Source organism: Zootoca vivipara, chromosome 13 (assembly GCF_965207765.1).
Source record: "Zootoca vivipara chromosome 13, rZooViv2.hap1.1, whole genome shotgun sequence".
NCBI lineage: Eukaryota > Metazoa > Chordata > Lepidosauria > Squamata > Lacertidae > Zootoca > Zootoca vivipara.
Genome location: NC_142596.1, coordinates 18,521,735 through 18,545,192, shown reverse-complemented (window position 1 = coordinate 18,545,192; position 23,458 = coordinate 18,521,735). Strand labels below are relative to the sequence as shown.

The 23,458-nt window shown below is 45.0% G+C and overlaps 1 protein-coding gene across 4 annotated transcripts in view; it reads right to left on the bottom strand.

The window, feature by feature from the left end:
* Positions 1 to 23,458, bottom strand: part of NTRK3 (neurotrophic receptor tyrosine kinase 3) — a 406,625-nt gene that overhangs the window by 215,719 nt on the left and 167,448 nt on the right. For all 4 annotated transcript variants that reach the window (XM_035131834.3, XM_060282684.2, XM_035131835.3 and 1 more), the window contains exons 6-11: positions 20,795 to 20,937; positions 19,783 to 19,924; positions 17,146 to 17,442; positions 9,372 to 9,395; positions 8,088 to 8,155; positions 5,592 to 5,694 (exon numbers count right to left, since the gene is read on the bottom strand). In XM_035131834.3, coding sequence (XP_034987725.2) covers positions 5,592 to 5,694; positions 8,088 to 8,155; positions 9,372 to 9,395; positions 17,146 to 17,442; positions 19,783 to 19,924; positions 20,795 to 20,937 — 777 coding nt within the window. The remainder of the gene's footprint in view (positions 1 to 5,591; positions 5,695 to 8,087; positions 8,156 to 9,371; positions 9,396 to 17,145; positions 17,443 to 19,782; positions 19,925 to 20,794; positions 20,938 to 23,458) is intronic.

Sequence of the window (23,458 nt, the reverse complement as noted above, 5' to 3'; positions counted from 1 at the left end):
GCTACAGTAAGTGACTGGCCTATCCACTTTGAATTTTGCGATGCTGTTCTCCAACCAAATGTTTTGAACAAAGATGCATATGTTGGAGAAATGTGTGAATTAGGACACACATATTAATGACAGCAATGTGCAGAAATGCATCATGTTAAGAAAAGTCGCTTTGCAAAAAAAAAAAATATGTAGGTTAGACAACGTTGCACACAAAAATGTTATATTAGATGCAATTTGCTCCAGGTCATTGAGGAATTTTCACGGTGATGCTTTTCTGAAAAAATATTGCAAACTGGTTTAAAAATGTGGAGATCTTAACTGAAGTTTGGAGAAATTGACAAATTTGTCCATCCCTGTTCATCAGGCACTCTATACCTGAAGGAGCGTCTCCACCCCCATCGTTCTGCCCGGACACTGAGACACAGTGCCGAGGGCCTTCTGGCAGTTCCCTCGTTGCGAGAAGCCAAGTTGCAGGGAACCAGACAGAGGGCCTTCTCGGTAGTGGCGCCCGCCCTGTGGAACGCCCTCCCATCAGATGTCAAAGAGAAAAACAGCTACGAGATTTTTAGAAGACATCTGAAGGCAGCCCTGTTTAGGGAGGCTTTTAATCTTTAATTGGTTATTTTATTCTTCTGTTGGAAGCTGCCCAGAGTGGCTGGGGAGGTCCGGCCAGATGGGCGGGGTATAGGTAATAAATTATTATTATTATTATTATTATTATTATTATTATTATTATTATTATTGAGACACACACACACCAAACCCAGTCTAGTGAGCTATCTGGGATTTGGCATACATCAGAGCAGTGTTTCCCAACCAGTGTGCCTCCAGATGTTTTGGGACTACAACTCCCATCATCCCTAGCTAGCAAGACCAGTGGTCAGGAATGATGGGAGTTGTAGTCCCAAAACATCTGGAGGCACACTGGTTGGGAAACACTGCATCAGAGAACAGAAAGAAATAGGTTTGTCTGCAGCATGGCCCCCTGCAATTGGTCAGTGATCTGATGTCTCTGGAATGGCTGGACCTAGTATATGTATTCTATCATTGCCTGGTTAACAGTGACAGACTTTCTGCTTATTCTGAATCAGAATCTTGCATTCTAGAGTCCAACACAAGCTACTTGGGGGGGGGGGCAAACACCCACTGCAAACCCAGATGTGATAACAGATATCCACAGCTCCAGCTTGGCTCTGTCAGACCTCTTCTGCATGTCTCCAAGATGACATTGCAAGAGTTGGTCTGCTTTTTAAATATATATTTTTTTAAGAATGCTGGCATTGTTAGACTATCAGCTCAGAGGACAGTTACCATATGTTTATGGGGGGAAGCATTAAGGACCCCTAGTCATAATCAGATAGGCAACCACTTTGCTTTAAGTGCCTATTAACTGATTCTAAATTACACCAGAACGGCACTGCAAGTACTTTTGACATCCACATTCATATAGCTGCTCTGATCGGTGCTATTAGAAACGAATACCAAATGAGCCAATGATAATGTAATTCCTAAAACATCACAGAATGTGTTGCAGGCAATCATTGATTAGACTTCCTCTTTTTCCATGGTTTTCTCCTCCCCACATCTCCTTTCATCTCATAAGCTTAAGGTTTCTAAGGCCTCGGAATGAGAGGGTTTTCATTCAGATCAAACTGATTGACAACCTTTAAAAATGAATTAAAAAGTCATTATTTAAAGCTGTATCAATGTCCGTTTATACTCAAGTAGACCCCCTGAAATTAATTGATGTAAGTACTATCCATTGTTTTCAATGGGTTTTCTCTGAGTAGAACTACCATTAGTCACAGGCCTAAACTATTCATGAACTTCCAGATATATCTGAACCCTTTATGTCCTACTTTTCCAGTACGTTGGGCAGCTATGTTGCTAACAACTAAATTTCAAAATAATACAAAAAGACTGTAACTATCCACCATAAAACTATACAACCTAAAACCTAAGTGCATGGCTCACAAGAATTAAGCAGAAGATCAATGTCATTTATTATCAGTCACAGGAGAACGGGTGAGTTTTAATGGACAGAGCAGTCACAGCAGCAGGAGAACACATTTGGGGAATGATTTCACAAACCAGGGGCCAATACAGAGAAGGCTTTGTCTCTGCTAACTTCTAACCAAATGTCTGAAGGGCCTCATACAGAGGAAGGCTACTCCATAGACACCTCAACCCAAGAATTAGAATTGTTGGTTAAAACTAAAGCTGAGTTGAAATCCCACCCTGCCCCCCAAGTAGCCACTCAGTTCAGAGGGGGTGTACTAGAGCAGTCATTCCATTTATTCTTCAGGTGGCAGGAAGAAATTTTTGTAATATCCAGGGACCAGAGATTACTGAGATAAGCAACAGGAGCAGTAACTGCTCTTTTTCTTTTTTCTTTTTAGGGGAAAGACAATAGTAGAGCATGTTTTGCAAATGGAACATCACAGTTTCTTAGATTTCCAAATGTGGCCCCAGCCACGAAAGATTGGAGACCCCCCCCCAAATTTAAATATTAGGAATATGTGTTCATTATGGCTTACTAGTCCAATGCAGGAATCACAGCTAAAGTATTCCTGGCGGGTGGTCACCTGATCGCTGTTTAAAAACCTCAAATGAAGGAGAGTCTACCACCTTCTGAGGGAGTCCGTTCTACTGTCGAACAGCTCTTACTGTCAGAAAGGTATAGTCAGAATCTTTTTTCTTGTCATTTGAATCCATTGGTTTGGGTCCGACCCTCTGAAGTAGCAGAAAACAAGGTGGTTCCATCTTAGCTCAGGTGGTAGAGCATGAGACTCTTAATCTTGGGGTCATGGATTCAAGCCCCACACTGGGGGGAAAATAAAATAAAATCCTGCATTGCAGGGGGTTGAACTAGAGAAGGCATGGCCAAACTTGGCCCTCCAGCTGTTTTGGGACTACAACTCCCATCATCCCTAGCTAACAGGACCAATGGTCAGGGATGATGGGAATCGTAGTCCCAAAGCAGCTGGTGGACCAAGTTTGGCCACTCCTGGACTAGAGGAATCTTGTGGCTCCTTCCAACTCTACAGTTCTAAGATTCTAAGATGTGACAGTCATTCAGATGTTTGCAGATGGCTATCATGTCACCTCTCAGCCAGTCTTCCCTTCTCTAGGTGAGAGTGGGATACTGGACCAGCTGAAGTTTTCAAACATTTTCAAACCCTGCCTCAAGTATAATGCTCCACAGTGGCCATCACTTGGCCTGCCGAGGAAGGAAGCCTTTTTATTTGCCTGACCCAGCATGGCAAATTGAAATGTGCGCTGTTAAGCCAACAAATGATTCAGATGGGCATTAACTCAGTGCTAATGAACAGGGAATGGTGCGCAATTAAACCAACTGTGCATGCAACAACAATTTGGGAATTTGTGGGCTCTGTATCCAATTTAAATGCCTCCCAATTACTTTCCGTGGCTAAGTGTCCCAAAGATGCTGTGGCCTGGATAAATGCCCCCAGAAAATAAATAGGAAACTTTCAGTCATTCCTTGTGAGCTTATGCTGAGCTCCCGACTAGATAAATCAGGGAAGGGGGAAAGGAGCTCTCCAAGGGTTGAGGCACATTCATGTACTGCGGATTCTGCTTAACAACCTTACCGATAAAAAGCCTCTAAAAAAGAAAGAAAGAATTAACTCTGCAGAGGGACATTTATGGCTATGATTTACGAGAGAAGTAATGGAAAGTACAACTTGGTACAAGAGCTTATCAAAGGAAGAACGGTTATTCCTTGTTAAAAGACCCAACACCAGCTGAAAACTGCACACACGTCCAAGGAGGATCATGCAATACACTGGCCAATCACAACTTGTGGACAGCTTCAGAGAGAATTTTTTCAGCTTGCATATTTATCACACCATGGTATTAAGATGAACTTTTTAATGCTTCATTTTGCCGCTCATTTTAAACTGTCTGTTCTAAATTTGCTCTCGTTAGCCAGTTGAACTGAACACGTGTGTGGGGTGGCTTTTCAAACATCTCAGCCGCTGCTTTAAATTATGATTGCATTTTACTGCCATTAATGTTTCCTGTTTGTTTTTCCTGTAAGCCACCTTCAGGGAGCTTTGTTGCAAAAGGCAGCTTAGGAACCTTCCATCATACAATCAAAGCACTGTGGAGTTGGGTGGAAGCTCAATGGTCATCAACTGCAACCCCCTGCAATGCAGGAATCACAGCTAAACTTTGAACGGAAAAAAGTAAAATTACCCTGGCCCTTGATAGATACTTGTGGTAATAGCTACAGAGTGTGGAGTGGTGGATACAGAGCTCCAACTGGGTGAATTTGGAATATAAATGAGTTTCCCGCCCCGTCCTGCACCTCCCATTTAAAAACTCTCAACCCAGTGGGTGCTAGTCCATTTGGGTCACAACCCCATCATCATCATCATCATCATCAACAACAACAACAATTTATTATTTGTACCCACCCATCCGGCTGGGTTTCCCCAGCCACTCTGGGTGGTTTCCAACAAAGATTAAAATACATTAAAATGTCACACATTAGAAACTTCCCTAAACAGTCTGCTCTCAGTCATCACCCACCCACCTTCCTGCCTTCCTGCTTACAAGCAGTCCAGTGGGTGGCACTGGCGTTCAGCTTTCTCTCCCTCCATATCCTTCCTCCTCCTTAGTGGTAGGTTTAGTTCCAGGCAAGAGGACTAACCTTTTAAGACTCTTCACACTTCCAGGAAGAAGGCAGGGCCTAGAAAGGGCTGTCTGGTCTAAGTAGGATAAAAAGCATCAATTGTGCTCCAGACCTCATGACAGCAAATGGGGAAGGGCTGTAGCCCAGTGGTAGAGCATCTGCTCTGCATGCAGAAGGTCCCAGGTTCAATCCCCAACATCTCCAGGTAGGGCTGGGAAATGTTCCCTGCCTGAAACCCTGGAGAGCTGCTGACAGTCATTGTAGAATGATAGTATAGGACTGAGCAAGATGGACCAGTGGTCTAACATGGGGTAAGACAGTTTCCTATGTTCCCATGTCTACTTAGGATTACCCATGGTCCAGCAACTTCACCCAACTCTGCCTGCAGCCTCAATAAGCACCAGAAGATCCAGTGGAAAAGAAATCAGCTTTGTGTAAATTAGGTACAGCCCCTGATCTTAGAGAAGGGTCAGAGAGCCTGGGAGTCCAGTCCACGATTCAACCTTGAACCCAGTGACATTCTTCATCATATTTACAATCAATCCCTCTTTCCTGCCCTATAGCTTTAGGCTTCAATAAGAGAATTGCTCAACGTTTTACTTTGTCAGTGGAACAAACACTGTTTGCTACCAAGCAATCTTAAAAGCTGAAGTCCACCAAAGACCACATTACAAACCAATTAATTAATAGCAGTGACCACCACTGCACACAAGTCATTCATCTTTTTCTGGGGGCTCTCATGAAATGAGAGATCCCCGATTTCGCGCTACTTAGCGTTACAAAAGCCTGTTTCCAACAGGCAATCACATTTCCAGCATGAACATACTTGTAAACCAAGAACCAGTGTCAGAAAGTTGGCATGAATATAATTCTCCCCACCTTGTCCCATCCAACAGCCCTCCCAGGATATAACTCATTGGTGGATGAAGAAATTGATCTGTACCTTTCATTCCGAACTTTGATCGCCGACCATACTTGTTGATCATAATAAAGAGGACCACCAGGAGGACACAGGCAAAGGCCGCAAGCCCAACAGCTATGGACACCTGAAAAGGACACCCTGGACATTAGAGGCCATGTTGCACTTATCAAAGCAATTTGCACTCAGATTTACAATCTAACATTGTGCCCATGTGTGTGCATTATTTAAAACAATGGATGAATTTACAGAAAACAAAGAAGAGAGAGCAAAGAGGTAAAAGAGAAAGGAGATAAATAGAGTCATATCTCAGGGGTAGAACACCTGCATCTCTAGGAAAAGATGAGAGAGACCCCTGTCTGAAATCTTGGACAGCCATTACCTGTCAGTACAGACAGTACTGCTGTAGATGTACCAACAGCCTGACTCCCACGGAGATGGCAGATTTAGGGCATCAGAAAATGTTTTATGTGGAATTAAATCATATACCCATCTAGCTCAGCATTATTTTTGAACACCAGTTGCTTGGGATCACAAGTGGAGAGGGAGATCACAGTTGCCCTCTGGTCCTGTTTGCAGGCTTCCCATAGGGATCTGGTTAGCCATTATGAGAGCTGGAACCTGTACTAAGGTGAGCATTACGTTCTTATGACAAGGAGCAAGGATTTGGGTGCAAGTTCCAGTCAAACATCCACTTGGAGGGAGACCCAGTTTTCTGCCACATAGTGTGGGGAACGTCCCAGAAACAATATTCAAAGACAGCAACATGAAATACTCATCAAGGGCAGAAACAGCAACCACGTCTCCATGAAAACACTGGAGGAGGGATCCTCAGATGAAGCCAGAGAAAAGGAGGGGGGGAGATGAAGAGAGCAGCAGGATTGGCTCAAAACAGAATGCTTTGTTGGAGGCAAGAGGAGGCAGCCGCTCCCTTCTGCACATATTGACAGAATATTTATTCCTGGCTTTTCAGTACACAGACAGCATTCTCTCTGGGGTTCTTCCTTCTGCATTTGGGAAAATATTCATTCTGCTTTGTGAAACTTGCTTTGCTTGTTTATATATAAAAAGCAGCAACCAGCAACCATTTCCTTTAAAAAATGAATTACACATCACATAAAATAGAGGTTTTGTTCCTTGCAGACTAGTGCCTTACCCAATCTTGGATTAACGTCGTGTTTTTATTCATACATGTGGTGGTTGCTGTTGTATGTGCATATTTCTATGTGTTTGCTTTTATCATATCTGCCTAGTTGTTTTCTGCATTTCTTTCTGACTGCAGACAGCAAGATGGGAAGTCGTGTTCATGTGTAAGAGCACAAGAAGAGCCTACTGGATCAGGCCAATGGCCCATCTTGTCCAGCATCTTGTTCTCAAGGTGCCCATCCAGAGTCCTGTGGGAAATCCACAAGCAGGACCTGAGCACAAGAGCACTTGCCTCTCCTGGGGTTTCCAGCAGCTTTCCAATGTGTGTTGAGGTGCGTGTTAGGAAGCTCTGCTGCAGAAATGGACCCTGCACACACACAAGCACCCCCTGCCTTTAGGATGACAGAAATAAAGGGTCAGCTTTAGCTTTCTTCCTGACACACAATGGCAACTAATTTTTACTCAGAGTAGACCTACATACCCTCCAACATTTCTTCAATGAAAATAGGGATGGCCTATTCCGTAACAACAACAACAACAACAACAACAATTTCTTCTTCTTCTTCTTCTTCTTCTTCTTCTTCTTCTTCTTCTTCTTCTTCTTCTTCTTCTTCTTCTTCTTCTTCTTCTTCTTCCCTAAAACAGCTCCTTCCTCAGTGCCAGCCATTTTAAACCTTATGGACCTGTGACAGGGCCTTTTCAGTGGTGGTTCCCCAGGTAATTTTAAAGTCTTCTTGTCTGCCCAGGCATTTGGTGACTGTAGAGTACCTTTCGGTGGATGGGTAGATTTTTTTTTAAAAAAAAAACCAACAACAACCTGAAACTGTTTTTAGGATGCTTAAACTGTAGCTTTTGTTTTGTTTTTATTGCAATTGTTATTAGAATATTTTGATTGCTTTAGAATGCCTTTGCTTTGAAATCATAGAATCATAGAGTTGGAAGAGACCACAAGGGCCATCCAGTCCAACCCCCTGCCAAGCAGGAAACACCATCAAAGCATTCCTGACAGATGGCTGTCAAGCCTCTGCTTAAAGACCTCCAAAGAAGGAGACTCCACCACACTCCTTGGTAGCAAATTCCACTGCCGAACAGCTCTTACTGTCAGGAAGTTCTTCCTAATGTTGAGGTGGAATCTTCTTTCTTGTAGTTTGAATCCATTGCTCCGTGTCCGCTTCTCTGGAGCAGCAGAAAACAATCTTTCTCCCTCCTCCATATGACATCCTTTCATATATTTGAACATGGCTATCATATTCAAATGGTGTAATTGTTTTTACTGCCTTGAGCTCCTTGGGGAGGAAGGGTGGGCTATAAATTTGATGAACGAACAAACAAACAGAAATCCACTTCCCCCACCATCTAACCCACACAACTTACCCCAAACGTGTCTTCCTCTGGCTTATGTGTCACAGTGATAAGAGGAGTAGGACTGGGGCTGTACTCAACTGAAACCAAAAGAGAATAGAATAAATGCTTATTTAGTTAGTTAGTTTTGCATTTCATGAAATACTGCAAGCACAACAAACAAGGTTATATATTTTCCATTTTAAAAAAATAAATAAATAAACAGAGACCATAAGCTGAAGCTGCTCTTCATATTTTTTCCCCTCATTCATTCATCTGTTTTATACCCTATCTTTCTCCCATTGCTGGATCCGAGGCGGCTCACAGCATTAATGAAAACAGATATAGCTAAAACATACTGACACACAAACAAATATCTGCATGCATGTAACTCTATCAAAACAGCACTGAAAACACTTTAAACCATTCTAAAGCAAAAAGGAAAAATACAAAAAAAAAAAATCCCCCACAAAAATCAACCCAAAACAGCCACCCGCAGAAGACTCTACCATAACAGCCTAACTGAGACCTATTTTGGGGGGATGTATTCACCTTCCAGGGAAAGGAAAGCAGAGAGCAGGGGGCAACCTAGCCTCCCACAATCCAGGAGCAACCACTGAGAAGGCCCCGTTTCATGTCCTCACCAAATGTGACCGTGATGGTGGTGGGATTGAGAAAAAAAGTTTCCCCAGAAGATCTGGATGATCCTTCAGATACCCTGGACGTATGAGACTTTGTTCGTCATAACCAGCACTCTGAATTGTGTGCCCACCAGCACAATGTATGCAAGGGGAAGCATTCAGTTTGTACAAAGCACTCCCCAGGTTAACACACCTGATGCCATCATTGCTGGTTTTTAGGAGCCGGACTAAGACATCCCTAAGGCCAGGCATCCACAAACTCGGCCCTCCAGATGTTTTGGGACTACAACTCCCATCACTCCTAGCTAACAGGACCAGTGGTCAGGGATGATGGGAGTTGTAGTCCCAAAACATCTGGAGGGCCGAGTTTGGGGATGCCTACCTAAGGCTTTTGGTTGTTAGTTTGGTATAGTGTCTGGCCTATTTTGCATGTTGCTTTTGTTTTACTGTAGTTAGGTAGGATTAATCCTTTCTATGTTGATGGTGGGATTAACACTTCTAGGAATTCTGTTGCAGTACAATTTTTCTATGTATTTGGTTTTTAACTGACTGCCAAGTCTTTTATAGATTTAGAAGTCATTTTGAGGCATCTTTGTGGAAAGTGATGGAAAATGGAATAAACTGTAGCAGCAGTAACAATAATAATTGTTAGTTCAATCAAAGAGAAGAGACTTACATGTGACAATGCCATCGGAAATGCCTGCAAAATGAAAAGAGACAGAAGAAGGAAGTGGCACAGTTAATGGCACTATCAAAGTACAATACCATTCATATTACTATTCATTTTTAAATCATTTTAATTTTCCGAACAACACATACAACATGTGAAACATCAGAGAAAGGGAAGTGGTGAGAATACAGATCATGTTTGTGTTATCAAGCACACACTGCAATGGGTTAATTCTTCCTAACTCCCCCCCTCCCCTTTTAGCTTATTCCAAATTGCATCTTGCCTCTTTGTTATAATGTTTAGCATCACAGGATCACACAATTGCAAAGTTGGAAGGGACCTCAAGAGGCATCAAGTCCAGCCTGCAATGCAGAAATCGCAGCTAAAGCATCCTTGACAGATGACCATCCAAACTCTGTTTAAAACGTCCCAAATGAAGCAGAGTCCACCACTTTCTAAGGTAGTCTGCTCCACCGTTGATCAACTCTTACCACCAGAAAGTTCTTCCTAATGTTTAGTGGGAATAATAATAATAATAATAATAATAATAATAATAATAATAATAATTTATTATTTATACCCCAGCCATCTGGCTGGGTTTCCCCAGCCACTCTGGGCGGCTTCCAACAGAAAAATGAAATACAATAATCTATTAAACATTAAAAGCCTCCCTAAACAGGGCTGCCTTCAGATGTCTTCTAAAAATCTGGTAGCTGTTTTTCTCTTTGACATCTGATGGGAGGGCGTTCCACAGGGCGGGCGCCACTACCGAGAAGGCCTTCTGCCTGGTTCCCTGCAACTTGGCTTCTCGCAACGAGGGAACCGCCAGAAGGCCCTCGCCACTGGACCTCAGTGTCCGGGCAAAACGATGGGGGTGGAGACACTCCTTCAGGAATCTCCTCTCTTGTAGTTTGCAGCAGGAGAAAACCAGCTTGCTCCATCTTCTATGTGACAGCCCTTCCAATATCTGAAGATGGCTATCATATCACCTTTCAGTCTACTCTTTTTCAGGCTAAACATACCCAATTTCCTCAACCATTCCTCATAAGGCTTGGTTTCTATTTTTTTCTCCAGTAATTCTTTTTAAAATATTTTATTAGTTTTTACATATAGTCACATAATGTAACATCATACCTTCGTCTTATATCTCTTTAGCTCTACTGAGCCTAACGACTTCCCTCCCACCCACCTAGTGGTTTACAAAATTAAATTTTGCATCTTTGCATTTCCCTTCTTTTCCTATTCTTGTTACCTCATTATCTAAAATATTAAATCAAATCAACTTGAATAGGTAGCAATTTCATCTTACACATCTTCAGATAACCCTGCCAGTGATGTTAATTGCTTACAGTTGCCTTTCAAATAGAATATAAATTTATTCCAGTCTTTTGGGAATGCTTCGTCTCGCTGGTTCCGGAACCATGAGGTTTGGTTTCTAAACCCTTTATCATCTTGGCCACCCTCCTCTGCACACATTCCAGTCAATATCCTTCTGAAAGTGTGGTGCCTCCAGGTGTGGTCTGAGCAAGGCAAAATGGAACAGTACTTTTACTTCCATTAATCTGCACACCATATTTCTGTTGGTGCAGATCACAATCAACATTCATATCCCACCTTTCATCTGGGGAGCTCAAAGCAGCAGGATCTGAGCCTGGGACCTTGTGTGCTCCACTGAGCTACGGCACTTCCCCATCTTCCAGGTGAGCTGGACAACACTGTCCCAACCCTTCCAAATGGCTGAAGTCTTCCCTGGCCACGCAGCCAAGGTGGTACCCCTAAAGGAAACCATCAAGGACTTCCAGCAGATCCTTACAAGAGAACATGACCACCTCCTAGAACAGGCTTTCTACATTGTGAGGCCTATTAAAAATGTTTAATGTTTTATTGGGGACCCAGGTGGCGCTGTGGGTTAAATCACTGAGCCTAGGGCTTGCTGATCAGAAGGTCGGCAGTTTGAATCCCTGTGATGGGGTGAGCTTCCGTTGCTTGGTCCCAACTCCTGCCAACCTAGCAGTTCGAAAGCACATCAAAATGCAAGTAGATAAATAGGAACCGCTACAGCGGGAAGGTAAACGGCGTTTCCATGTGCTGCTCTGGTTTGCCAGAAGCGGCTTTGTCATGCTGGCCACATGACCTGGAAGCTATACGCCGGCTCCCTCGGCCAATAATGCGAGATGAGCGCGCAACCCCAGAGTCGGTCACGACTGGACCTAATGGTCATGGGTCCCTTTACCTTTACCTTTAATGTTTTATTATGTTTTTATAGATGTTGGAAGCCACCCAGAGTGGCTGGGGCAGCCCAGTCAGACGGGTGGGGTGAAAATAATAAAATGATGGTGATGGTAGCTTGGTGCTTACATGATCCAGCCAGATACACCACCCTTTCATAAGCCCTTGACCTATGAGGATCAGCAGCTTCGAATAAATATTTCCTCTAACAGCTGGTCAGAGTCCTTGGTATATATACTCTTTTTAACACCTCCGGGTGACATTCAGCTTACACAGGTACAGAAAAGAACACCACCTTTTCATTTATCCACTCATGAGGCAAACTACACAAAAACAAAACAAAACAAAACCCTGAAACGAAGAGGACTTGACAAGGCTTTGAAGACAGAGGATGCCCAGAATGATTTAGCAGTGCTATCTGTTAAAAGTGGCATCTGGAACGCAATGCAAAGAATAGGACAGTACAACCCCCAGGGAGGGTTGCAAGTGGAGCTCGCGGTGAACTGAAAGCTCTGTTGACAAAGAGGGATTTGCTTATGCTGAGACACCAATCCGCCACATCAGCACTTCCTGACCTCAATGTAGGTCACAACAAAAGTTTTCCTGCGGGGAATGGTTTTCATGTTTGCTTGTTTATTGGTTTGGGGTGCATTCTGTGTGTTTTGGGGAGCAGAATCTCAACTTGATTTTAGAACCCAGGCCAGCAACTCCCCACGCCTGGAGTGGGGGAGAAGAGCGCTGGTCCCGTGCTATGAATGGAATGGGACGATTACAGAGTTGTAACTTGCTCATCATCAGGGGGGCTTACGATAAAATAGTTTGGACACCACAAAACAAATAACCCATTAAACCAAAAATGAAGCTAAAAAGAGCAGAGTATATAAGCCAGAATAAAAGAGACCACAAGAGTTTTAAAAGCTGGGGAAATATGTTGAAAAAAGTCAGTGGCGGAAAGATATCAGGATGATGGCAGAGCGTTCCATAGCAAAGGGACCACTGCTAAAAAAAAACTGAAAAGGTGGGGGAACCAAGGGAAGGGTCTCTGGTGATGCTGGGGATTAAATCGGGGAAATTCTGTATGCAAAGCAGATACCCTTCCAGTGAGCTAAGACCCTTTGTCTTATTGCTATGTGTATAACATGTTCATGCTAAAGAAACAGAAATATATGTCATCCACAACGCTGCTCAATAAGTTTCATTAAATACAGCCGAATTGCCAGTATAGAAGAAGGATCTGAAGCCGCCATTTAGCATTAGCTTATCCTCATTGCACAATAGGATGACACCTTAAGCTCTGATCTGCAAGAGGCTTACCTGTGTGTGAAATACTGCCTAATCCCCCGAGAAAATGTATGACGCTACATGCTAGCTAAATTAAGCATCTCTTTTCATCTACCAACGAGTGGAACACACAGGGTTTGATTTGAGGAACCCTAATCGCATTGTGCTTAGAACACGCCGTAGGTTAATAGCGATTCCATTTCAAAGTGGGATGAATCCTGAGGAGGGAGGGGTCGTAAAGACTTTAAAAAATGTGGATCCACTTGCTACAAAACAGTGACTGTTTCCTAATTGCAGAAGACCTACCTGGAACCCTGAATATTGCATTACACCAGGTCTGGCCATTTGTTCTGCTAACCCAGACTAGTGGTAGAATATCTGCCTTGATGCCAGGGTCAACCCCTGACATTATTGGTTTTTCTTGGGAAAGACCTACTCCGGGCATAGGCAAACTCGGCCCTCCAGATGTTTTGGGACTACAACTCCCATCACCCCTAGCTAACAGGACCAGTGGTCAGGGATGGTGGGAGTTGTAGTCCCAAAACATCTGGAGGGCCAAGTTTGCCTAGGCCTGATCTACTCTCTGAAATGAAATCCTGGAGAACTGCAGCTGGTTAGTGTAGACCAGGAGTAGGGAATCACTGACACATCAGCCAAATTTGGCCCCTCAAGCCTTACCTAAACCGCATCCACCTGTTCCATACCTGATTTCATATGTGAGATCAGGTGTGGGGCAGGTTCTGATGTGGCTACAAAGGAACAATTGGGATCTTAAAGTAAGCTCCTCACTGTTTCTTCACAGGAGCAATGCATGCTCTTCCTGCTCATCACTAGATAGGCAGTGGGATGGGCACCTTATTCAAATACAGTCATACCTCGGGTTACGTACATTTCGGGTTGCGTATGCTTCGGGGTAACCTATGCGGTGGATCCAGAAGCATTTACTTCTGGGTTCGCCATGAGTGCATGCACAGAAGCATTCTGCACAGTTTGCGCATGCACAGAAGTGCGCCTTTCACGCCGTTCAGGTTATGAACGGCACCCCGGAACGGATCAGGTACGTAACCCGAAGTACCACTGTAGCACTAATAGTTTGCATTGAAGCCAATGCTAAACAGAGCTTTTTCCCTCTGTTTTTTTCAGAGGTTTCAATGGAAACTGCTTGGTGCTACTGGAGCAGCAAAACCTCTTGGGCTGTGGTTTCCAAGCACCCAACAAGCAGCTGGCTGACAGGTGTCTGTGAAGCTCTGGACAACGGACTTGGACAGGGAGGTGGAACAACCCACCTGTTGATCCATGGCACTTGTTTATTGGCATGTGGGTTGTCTCACCCTCTTGTCAACACTGGTCCAAGGTGGTGGAGTCAGCTAAGGATCTGGCCAGCTGGGGCAAAAAGGTTCAGTGCACACAATACTGAGCTGGATGGACCAATGGTTTGGCCCAGTACATATGATTCCTTCCACTCTTCCCAGTATGCTATACTGGGACTGGCAGTAGGGCTTTCCCTTCACTTGCTACCTGGGAGCCCTTTAATCAGAGAAGCTGTGGGTGGAACTTAGAACTTCAATATGTGCTACACAGCCCAGAGCGAATTAAATTAGACTACAGATAAGGCAGGTGGGGAACTTGTGGCTCTCTGGATGTTGTTGGACTAACATCTCCCATATCCTCAACTATTGATGGCATGGCTTGGGGCTGATGGGAGTTGGAGTCCAGCAACATTTGGAGGCCTTCAACTTACCCTTCAACATTTCTCTGATGAAAATAGGGTTATTCTATTCAACAACAACAACAACTATTATTATTTATTTATTGTTGTTGTTATTATTATTATTATTATTATTATTATTATTATTATTATTATTATATTTAAACCCCACTCATCTGACTGGGTTGCCCCAGCCACTCTGGGTGGCTTCCAACATATATAATAACACACAGACACACAGACACACAGACACAGAGAGAGAGAGAGAGAGAGAGAGAGAGAGAGAGAGAGAGAGAGAGAGAGAGAGAGAAACCAGTGCTTTTTTCTGGGGGGGGGGGTTTGCAGGAGTACGCATACCCCTAAACATTTTGTGAATCTTTGTACTTTTGTCCATTTACTGTATTTATTTTGCCCGATTTGAACTATAAAATGGTGATTGTCTTGAGTCAAAATGAGAGTACCCCTAAACATTTTTAAAGGGGAAAAATCACTGAATAAAACGTTAAACATTTTGAACCTTCCCTATACAGGGCTGCTTTCAGATGTCTTCTAAAGGTTGTATAATTGCTGTATTTACTCAAATGTAATGCACACTTTTTTTGCCAAATTACATCACAAAAATTAGGGTGTGCATTAGATTTGATGGCACATTTACATTCACCAGCAAATACTTTTTGAGTTTCAAGGTTTTGAAAACTGAGCTCTGCATTAGATTCGATAGTGCCTTAGATTCGTGTAAATACGGTACTTATCTCCTTGACTCAGGGGTCACATAATTCCATACCCCCCAACATTTCTCTGATGAAAATAGGCATATCCTAAGGAAAAGTGGGACATTCTGGGATCAATTCAGAAACTGGGACAGCAGTCCATGGCAAATAGGAACACTTGTAGGGTCTGCTTCAGGTTCCCTACCCCTGAAATAGATAATTGCATAACTGAAAACAGGATTGCACCACTGCCACCCTGGGCTCCTTTTTCAAGAGGAAGAGCGGCGTAGAAATTCAATTAATAAATGATAATTTTTCCCCATTATATACATATGCCTCTCTGCACACATAGAACTAACATGTGGGGTTGGGGGTTGGGTGGGGGAGTTCTTGCATAGCTTGTCCCCTGGTGAGATTATTTTGCACAAACCAAGAGTTGTTTTCTATAGTCTCAACCTTCCTACCCCCAGCCAGTGGCGCGAGCCCATAAATGGTCTTAGAACCTCATTTGCTGCTTGTGTGAACTAGTCCTTTGCCAGAGAGCTTATCAGCCTCCAAGTCCCAAATATAATTTCTCTGCTCCAGTCTAAGACGGCTGGGACCTCAACAGATAGCTTGTTCTCCAAGGGAAGGATTCCGCTTTTAATGGGCTATATCTCATCTGCAGCGAGGGCTTCATGTATAGCGAGGTATAAATAATAAATTAGAATACCACTGGTATCGCACTCTCTAAATATAGCAAAATGTCCTATTTTGCTGTGGGAGACAGGGCTGTGGGAGACAGCAAAGGGCGCTCCTCTTTCTCACAGCAGCATTCCAGATGGCAACAAGCATGCCTAATGCTGCGAAATCTAATTCTACAGGGACCTGCTTAAGCCAAAATTGGAAGGCACTGCAAGGGCCCTGTTGCTCTTTCTCCTAGATTGCAGGAATGTAAAATTGCTTGTTGTGTCCTTTTGTGGAGAGGGGCAAAGAGCAGGAGGGAAAGAGACAGGCCACAGTCACCCCATACATTTAAAGCACTATAACGCCACATTAACAGACCCCTCCAAAGTGTCTCTATTTTCCGGGGACAGTCCTGCATTTACAGAAGCTGTCCCGGTTTCTGATTTGATCGTGGAATGTCCCGCTTTTCCTTAGGACACCCCTGTTTTCAACGGGAAAAAATGTTGGAGGGTACGGAGATATGCGATTCCCCCATGAGCCAAGAAGTAACTATACAACCTTCAGAAGACCTCTGAAGGCAGACCTTTATAGGGAAGCTTTTAAATGTTTAATGTTTTATTATGTTTTTTATATATGTTGGAAGCTGCCCAGAGTGACTAGGGCAACCCAGTAAGATGGGTGGGATGATAATAATAATAATAATAATAATAATAATAATAATAATAATAATAATAATAATAATAATGGAATAGGGTGTCCCTAGTTTCATTGGAGAAATGTTACACAGCCCAGGCTTCCCCCAAAGAATCCTGGGAGTTGCAGTTTGTTAAGGATGATGAGAGTTGTATGGAGAGCCCTATTCTGCCTCTCACAGATACAAGGCCCAGAGTTCCCAGTGAAAAGGAATTGATTCTTGAATGACTCTGGACTAGATCCAGGCCAGCTCAGGTGTTCCCCAGTCAGCCTGGGTCAGAGCTGATCTGGGGCCCCAAATATCAGGCCTTAGATTAGGGCTGGGGAGTGGTTTTTCACAGCCTCAGTTCAGCCACAGATCTCATCAGAGTAAGCTGGTAACTTTGGAGCCCTCTGAGGTTCTTCTAGTCTGTGGGTTTCTCCTCAGGGACAGAAAAAAAAGAGGGATGTGGGAGGGGAGGAGCTGCAAGATTGCAAGCTGTCAGTCTCTCACTTGGAAAGGGTTTCTCCAGGAAGTGCCCTCTGACTGTCTGGTTGGCCGTTCCCAGGAAGTTGGTGGCGATGATGGTGTAGTTGCCATTGTTGTAGTGCGTCGGGTGGTTGAAGAGCAAGCAGCCATCGGACACTTCCCCCTCCTGGAAGAGCTCCATGCGGATGAACTCTGTCTCCCTGAGAATCTGGCCGTTGTAGAGCCAATGGATTTGGGGTGGAGGGTTCCCATGCACCGAAAACTCAATGCAGTGCTCCATGTGGCGGATGGGGTCCAATAAGCTGATCACCCGGGGAGGATCTGAGCAAGGAGAAACAAAAGGCAACATGAAAACGGCAGCCTGCAAAGGACAGCACAGTCTCAAGAGCCTCGACTTTCTGGAAAACATGGAAGGAGGGAAGCTGGACCTAACTTGCAAAAAGTTTATGAGGGTGCAAGGTAAAATATAAAGGGGAAACTCTCTCTCCTCTTTTTACTTTGGTGTGGTGAGGGACATTTGTCCTTGAACTCTGTCCCCACCTGCAAAATGCAGTCACTACTTTCACAACGTGCAAGGAAAACTCTGGGATGGCTCAGTTGATAAGAGCAGGAGACTCATAATCTCAGGGTCAGGGGTTCGAGCCCCATGTTGGGCAAAATATCCCTGCATTTTCCCTGGGTGGGATGGGGAGGTGGGTGTGGTGGATTGCCAATGTTCCTGTTTTTCTTGATATGTGTAGGGGTTCGGCGTCAGCGTCATTTGTGTAGGTTCTCTGTTCGTGCTTCTCTGTTGGTGAGAGAGGTCGGGATTCGTCTTAGGATGTGATTGCTCATTTGTGGTTGGCTGTGATGATCTTTAGTTTCTCGTGTGAGTGGGGAGGGAGGATGTTTTGATTAGGATAGCCATATTGATTTGTATGCTGACGGCAAGTTTTTGTCATTGTCTTGTTGGGCTGTATAAGTGATGAAGGGGAACCATACTGGGGTGAAGGTGTCTTCTTCTGTTTGTCCCCGTGTCAGTTTCAGCTTACTGGTTAGTTTTTCTAGTAGGGCTGTTTCCCATACAACTTGGAACCATTGGTCCATGCTTACTCCTGACAGGTCTCTCCAATGTCTGGTTATGATGTTTCTGGGGGCGGGGCAAGGCACCCACAGGGTAGGGCAAGCTGGGGCAGGGCACGCTGCGTGGAACCTCCATGGAGTCCGCAAGCCCCATGTTGCCGTTTCGGAAAGCGCGGAACCTGCAGGCGAGATGTGTGGCTCGGGTGGGCTACAGGCCAGGCCCCGTGGTCACCCCCCTCAGTGGTGACACCCAAGGCGGCCTGCACCCACCACACACACCCTTCCTATGCCACTGACTGACAGATCACATTTACATCCTACCTTTTTCTCCAGGGTGTTCAAAGTGGCATACATGGTTCTCCCCCTTCTCATTTAATTTCCACAATCACCCTGGGTTAAGCCCAGAAGTGTTGGCTGGCCCAAGGTCACCCAGTGCGATTCATGGCTGAGTGGAGATTTGAACCCTGGTCTCCCGGGTGTTCATCCAGCGCTCCAACCACTACACCACACTGGCTTTCAATGTAGAGAATAGCCCCCCTGCTACATCCTCCATCCTCCATATTATTTCAGGTCATAATACTGATGTTGCGAGTACGATACAGCTGTAAGCTGACGTACATCATGGCAAGCGGCCATATATCCTAATGGAGTTTGGCTGTGCATCCCAGTGGGGAACATGATGCACCTTTTAGCCATTGGGCAGGACTGTGAGCATTACAAAGGTGGAGAATCTTCTGTCCCCTCTTCAATATTTCATTTCTGACTATCTCGCTATACACTTATGGAATTCCACTCAGCTGCTGCTCTGCACATAAATTGAAGTGTACAGGCTAACATGGGCAAGCTGGAGCGTGGAAGGTAATTCTCTGCCATTCGCAAGCCTCTGGGGGTGGGGAGAGGAGTGTTAAGGAAGTGTGCACATATTAGAAAAGATTCTCAAGGATTGGACCCATGGGAAAATGTTTACAGATGTAGGAAGCTACAGCAACACTCAACAGTCTCCCGGGCAGCAATTTCCAAATCTGTAAACCACAGCAGAACAGTTCAGCATGTTCCAAGAGAAAATACCACAAATGCTGAAGTCTCCCATGTGGCCAAAATCCCCATCTTCAGAGGAGTGTGCCTGATGCATCTCTGTATGATTTACTGCTCTGCCCTTGCCTCCTTCTAGTCAGCCTCTCCCTGTTGGGGATGCACTTAATCTCTACATTGGCAGCAACTGGATCACTCTTAATGCAAACATAAGTAGGTAAGGAATAGCTGAGGACAAATGGAGGTCGGTGGGGCAGTACCTTGTTTGCCCTACTTGACCAGCCTCTTCTGGCTGGGCCTAAGGTGTGCGTTGGTTGAAAGAGTGGGCATGTCTATTAGTAGTATCCTCTCTTTCACTCTGAGGAACCCTGGAGAAATCTCAGCACCCTTGCAGAACAATTCCCAGTATGATAGATACGGAATGTGTTTCTAGTGTAGAACTGCCCTGCGTCAAGATCTAAGTTTTTGTGTGCTGTGTGTGCATGTACAAATGAACACTTTCCATGTCATTGTCATCCCTCCCTGTCTCCCTTGAACCCTCACCTTTCCCTTTCCCCATAAACTTACAATATACAGTGAGGAGCACACTTGCATTAGACATCCCCACCACGTTCTCGGCAATACACGTCAACAGGAACCCGTTGTCCTCACTCGTGACATTCACCAGGGTGAGATTGATGGAATGGACATTGGTCCAGTTGGCGTTTGTCTAAAAATAACCAAGAGGGGGGGGTGAAATATACTCGGAGTCGAGAGTGAATTTCATGCTCTTTATTCAGCTCATAGTCATCAAGGAGAAGAAGAGAAGAATGCCCTTTCCCCAAAACCATCTGCTTATATACATTATTTACACAATGGGCTTTGCGTGATTGGCTACTTCAGGGCTACACCTGTGGGCCAATCAGTTTGTGGACTGACTTCTGCCAGCAGCCTGATTGGCTGCTCCTGCAGGCCAATCAGGTTGCGGATTCACTTCTGCCAGCCGCCTGATTGGCTGCTCCTGCAGGCCAATCAGGTTGCGGATTCACTTCCACCTGGAGTTGGATTGGGTGGCTCCTGCGGACCAATCAGACTGCTGATTCTGGATCCTATTGTTCTATGATTCAGCTCAGTACATAACACCCCTCCCCTCTAAGTTCCCGTCCTGCCCGGGAGGTTGCATTTGCAGTCCCCAAAGTATGCTGGCCGCCCACGTGTGCGTTGTGGTCTGGGGTGTTCCTTGGTCAGGGGTTCTGGTTCTGGCTCATGTTCCACGGCTGCTGGCTGTGCCGGGCTGTCAGGTCTGGCGCCACCGGCCCACAAGCTCAGTACATAACAGGGGGGGATGTTTAAACACACACACACAAACACACACACACACACACACACACACACACACAAAAGAACTGTTGAACCCTTGGCCAATTTGTGCCCCTGGATCAAGAGAAATCTACCATATAGATTACCATGCATCATGCAGATCTTTAACAAATTTGATGGGCATTGAAAGCCGGCTAATATTAAACCGAGGACCCTCCATATATACAGAGAAGTTATCTGGGCGATTAAAGCAGAAAAGCACCTGGATTTAGCATCCTACCTGATGAGTGTTGATCGAGCGTAGATTTACCACCATCCAGTCGACATCAGGCAAGGGTGAGCCAGAACCATTGCAGGTGATGACAGCATTTTCCCCCTCACACACAGTCAGATTCACGTGGCTGACACTGATTTCGGGCAAATCTAAAGAAGTCAAACCAAACACAAAAGCATCCGTGTCAAGATGGTGTTCAACTAAGAGATGCCACTGCAAGCATCAGGGTTCAAACCTCCAGTTCCTAATCTAGGAAGATAAGAAGCTGCCTTACACTGAGTCAAGCCATTGTCTACAATGAATGGAAGCAGCTTCCCAGGATTTCAGCCCTACCTGAAGATGCTGCAGATTGAACCTGGGGCCTTCTGGATGCAAAGCGGATGCTCTAACCACTGAGCTATGACCCTTATTCAAACCTGGTTTAGAACGGCTTCAGATGTTGACAGTGCTAGAAGCACATGTCGGGGGGGGGGGATACTTCTCATTGGCTCTGCCCTGTAGGTACCCAAACTCCTGAGCAGTTTGCCATCTAATAAATGCTTGGTGTTCAATTGCAGCTAGCAATTCTCAAAACACACAAACAATAGCCTGCTGCATCTTCCTGTTCTATAGAACTGCATACAATTGAGAGAGATCTTGCAGGAGCAGCAGGAGACTCCCTTGCTGGTCCTTAAGAGTCAGGTCACAGGGTTGCCATATTTTGAAGAGCAAAAAAAGAGGATGCTGTGATGGCCATTCAAAGCAAATGAATGCAATTTGTCTCAAATTTTGCCCCTGGAAAAAAAGAGGACATGTGGCAAACCTATCATAGGAGAACAGGAACTTGTATATGACAGGGGAGGGCCGATGGGGCAAGAATTGCATCAAATGCTTCAGAGAGGAGTAATGAGCGAAAAGGAAGGCACGCCATACATAATATACCCAGGACTGATGGATTCATCCATAGAAGACATCCATGTTGTTGGATTAGCTCCATAAGGCACATAATGTCAGTGTTTTGAAAAATATGGCAAAGCTTCTGACCTGCTTTGCCTGGCACAAAAGACTCCACGAAAAGAGTGTCCGTGCAGAGTATATTCTGCTTTTATTCTTAAAAGTCTTTAACTGCAGAACGACTAACTATACAGACATCAACACCACCAGCTTTCTCCAACCAACCAACCAAGCCCCAGCAAACACCACTAACATATATACAGGTACAATACCATTAGGTGAGAGGTTGCATGAGTCACCGCAGGCCGCTGACTCATGCTGACTCAGCTCCCCCAGCATTAAAGAAACAGCGGCCAATTTTTAGCCGTGACACATAAAACCTGGAATGTCAACGCATGTGCTCCAAGATGCCTCAATAATCAGAGGGATCTAAAAAAAAAATGGAAGATTTCCACATTGCTCCTCAAAACAAGGAATGTGAGGGGTGCCCTAAAACAGGCATGTGAATAGAAGAGCAGCTGGAACTTCATGGCAGAAAGCAGCCCAAGGCACCACCTGCCTATTACTAACCAGGTGGACCAAGCAGCATCAGATGATGGGGGAGCAGCTAACAAAGACACCCCTCAATGCATCCTCAAGCAAGCTGGAGAAGGGATGGGCAATGTGTTCCTTTCCAAGGCCACCACAGAGGAAGTTGAACAAGCCATGCAGTGGAATGCCTTAGGTCTTTATAGATTGCTTTAAAAGTGGGTTAGAGAAATATCATGGAGGACAAGGCGATCAATGGCTAAGTACTGCCTCTGCTCTTGGAGGCATTAGGCATAGGCAAACTCGGCCCTCCAGATGTTTTGGGACTACAACTCCCATGACCCCTAGCTAGCAGGACCCAGTGGTCAGGGATGATGGGAATTGTAGTCCCAGAACATCTGGAGGGCCGAGTTTGCCTATGCCTGCATTATGTACTGAATGCCAGTTGCTGGGAACTGCAGGTGAGCAGAGTGCTGCCGTGGTCATGTCCAGCTTGCAGGTTTCCTATAGGCATCGACCACCGTGAGAAGATGCTGGAATAGATGGACCTTTTGACTCCATCCAGCAAGTCTCTTCTTATAGTCTGATGCTGAATTTGGAGCAGAGATGGGCATATCTAGCAATAGAAACATTGGAGAATTCCCGCTGAAAGGAAAATTGCCAATTTTCACTTATCTGTCCCATGTCACTCCCCCACCCCCACACTTTCCCATCCTCACCTTAAATGGGCATTCAGCATTCCACAGAGGAGGAGTTTGGATTTGATATCCCGCTTTATCACTACCCGAAGGAGTCTCAAAGCGGCTAACATTCTCCTTTCCCTTCCTCCCCCACAACAAACACTCTGTGAGGTGAGTGAGGCTGAGAGACTTCAGAGAAGTGTGACTAGCCCAAGGTCACCCAGCAGCTGCATGTGGAGGAGCGGAGACGCGAACCCGGTTCCCCAGATTACGAGGCTCCCGCTCTTAACCACTACACCACACAGCCACTGAATATGCCCATCCCTTCTTGGATGTGGCTGGTTTCACATTTCTAGAATCTTGGTTTTCTCCCCAAGCCTACATATGTATCCTTCTTGTACTTGGATGGTACCATTTTGGCTCCATTAAGCAACCACACTCACAGCCCGGACATCGGAAATACCGGGGCTGATTAACTTGGCAAGCTCCGCCAGCTTCTTGGATCACAAATGCGAGGCTCGGTTGTAAA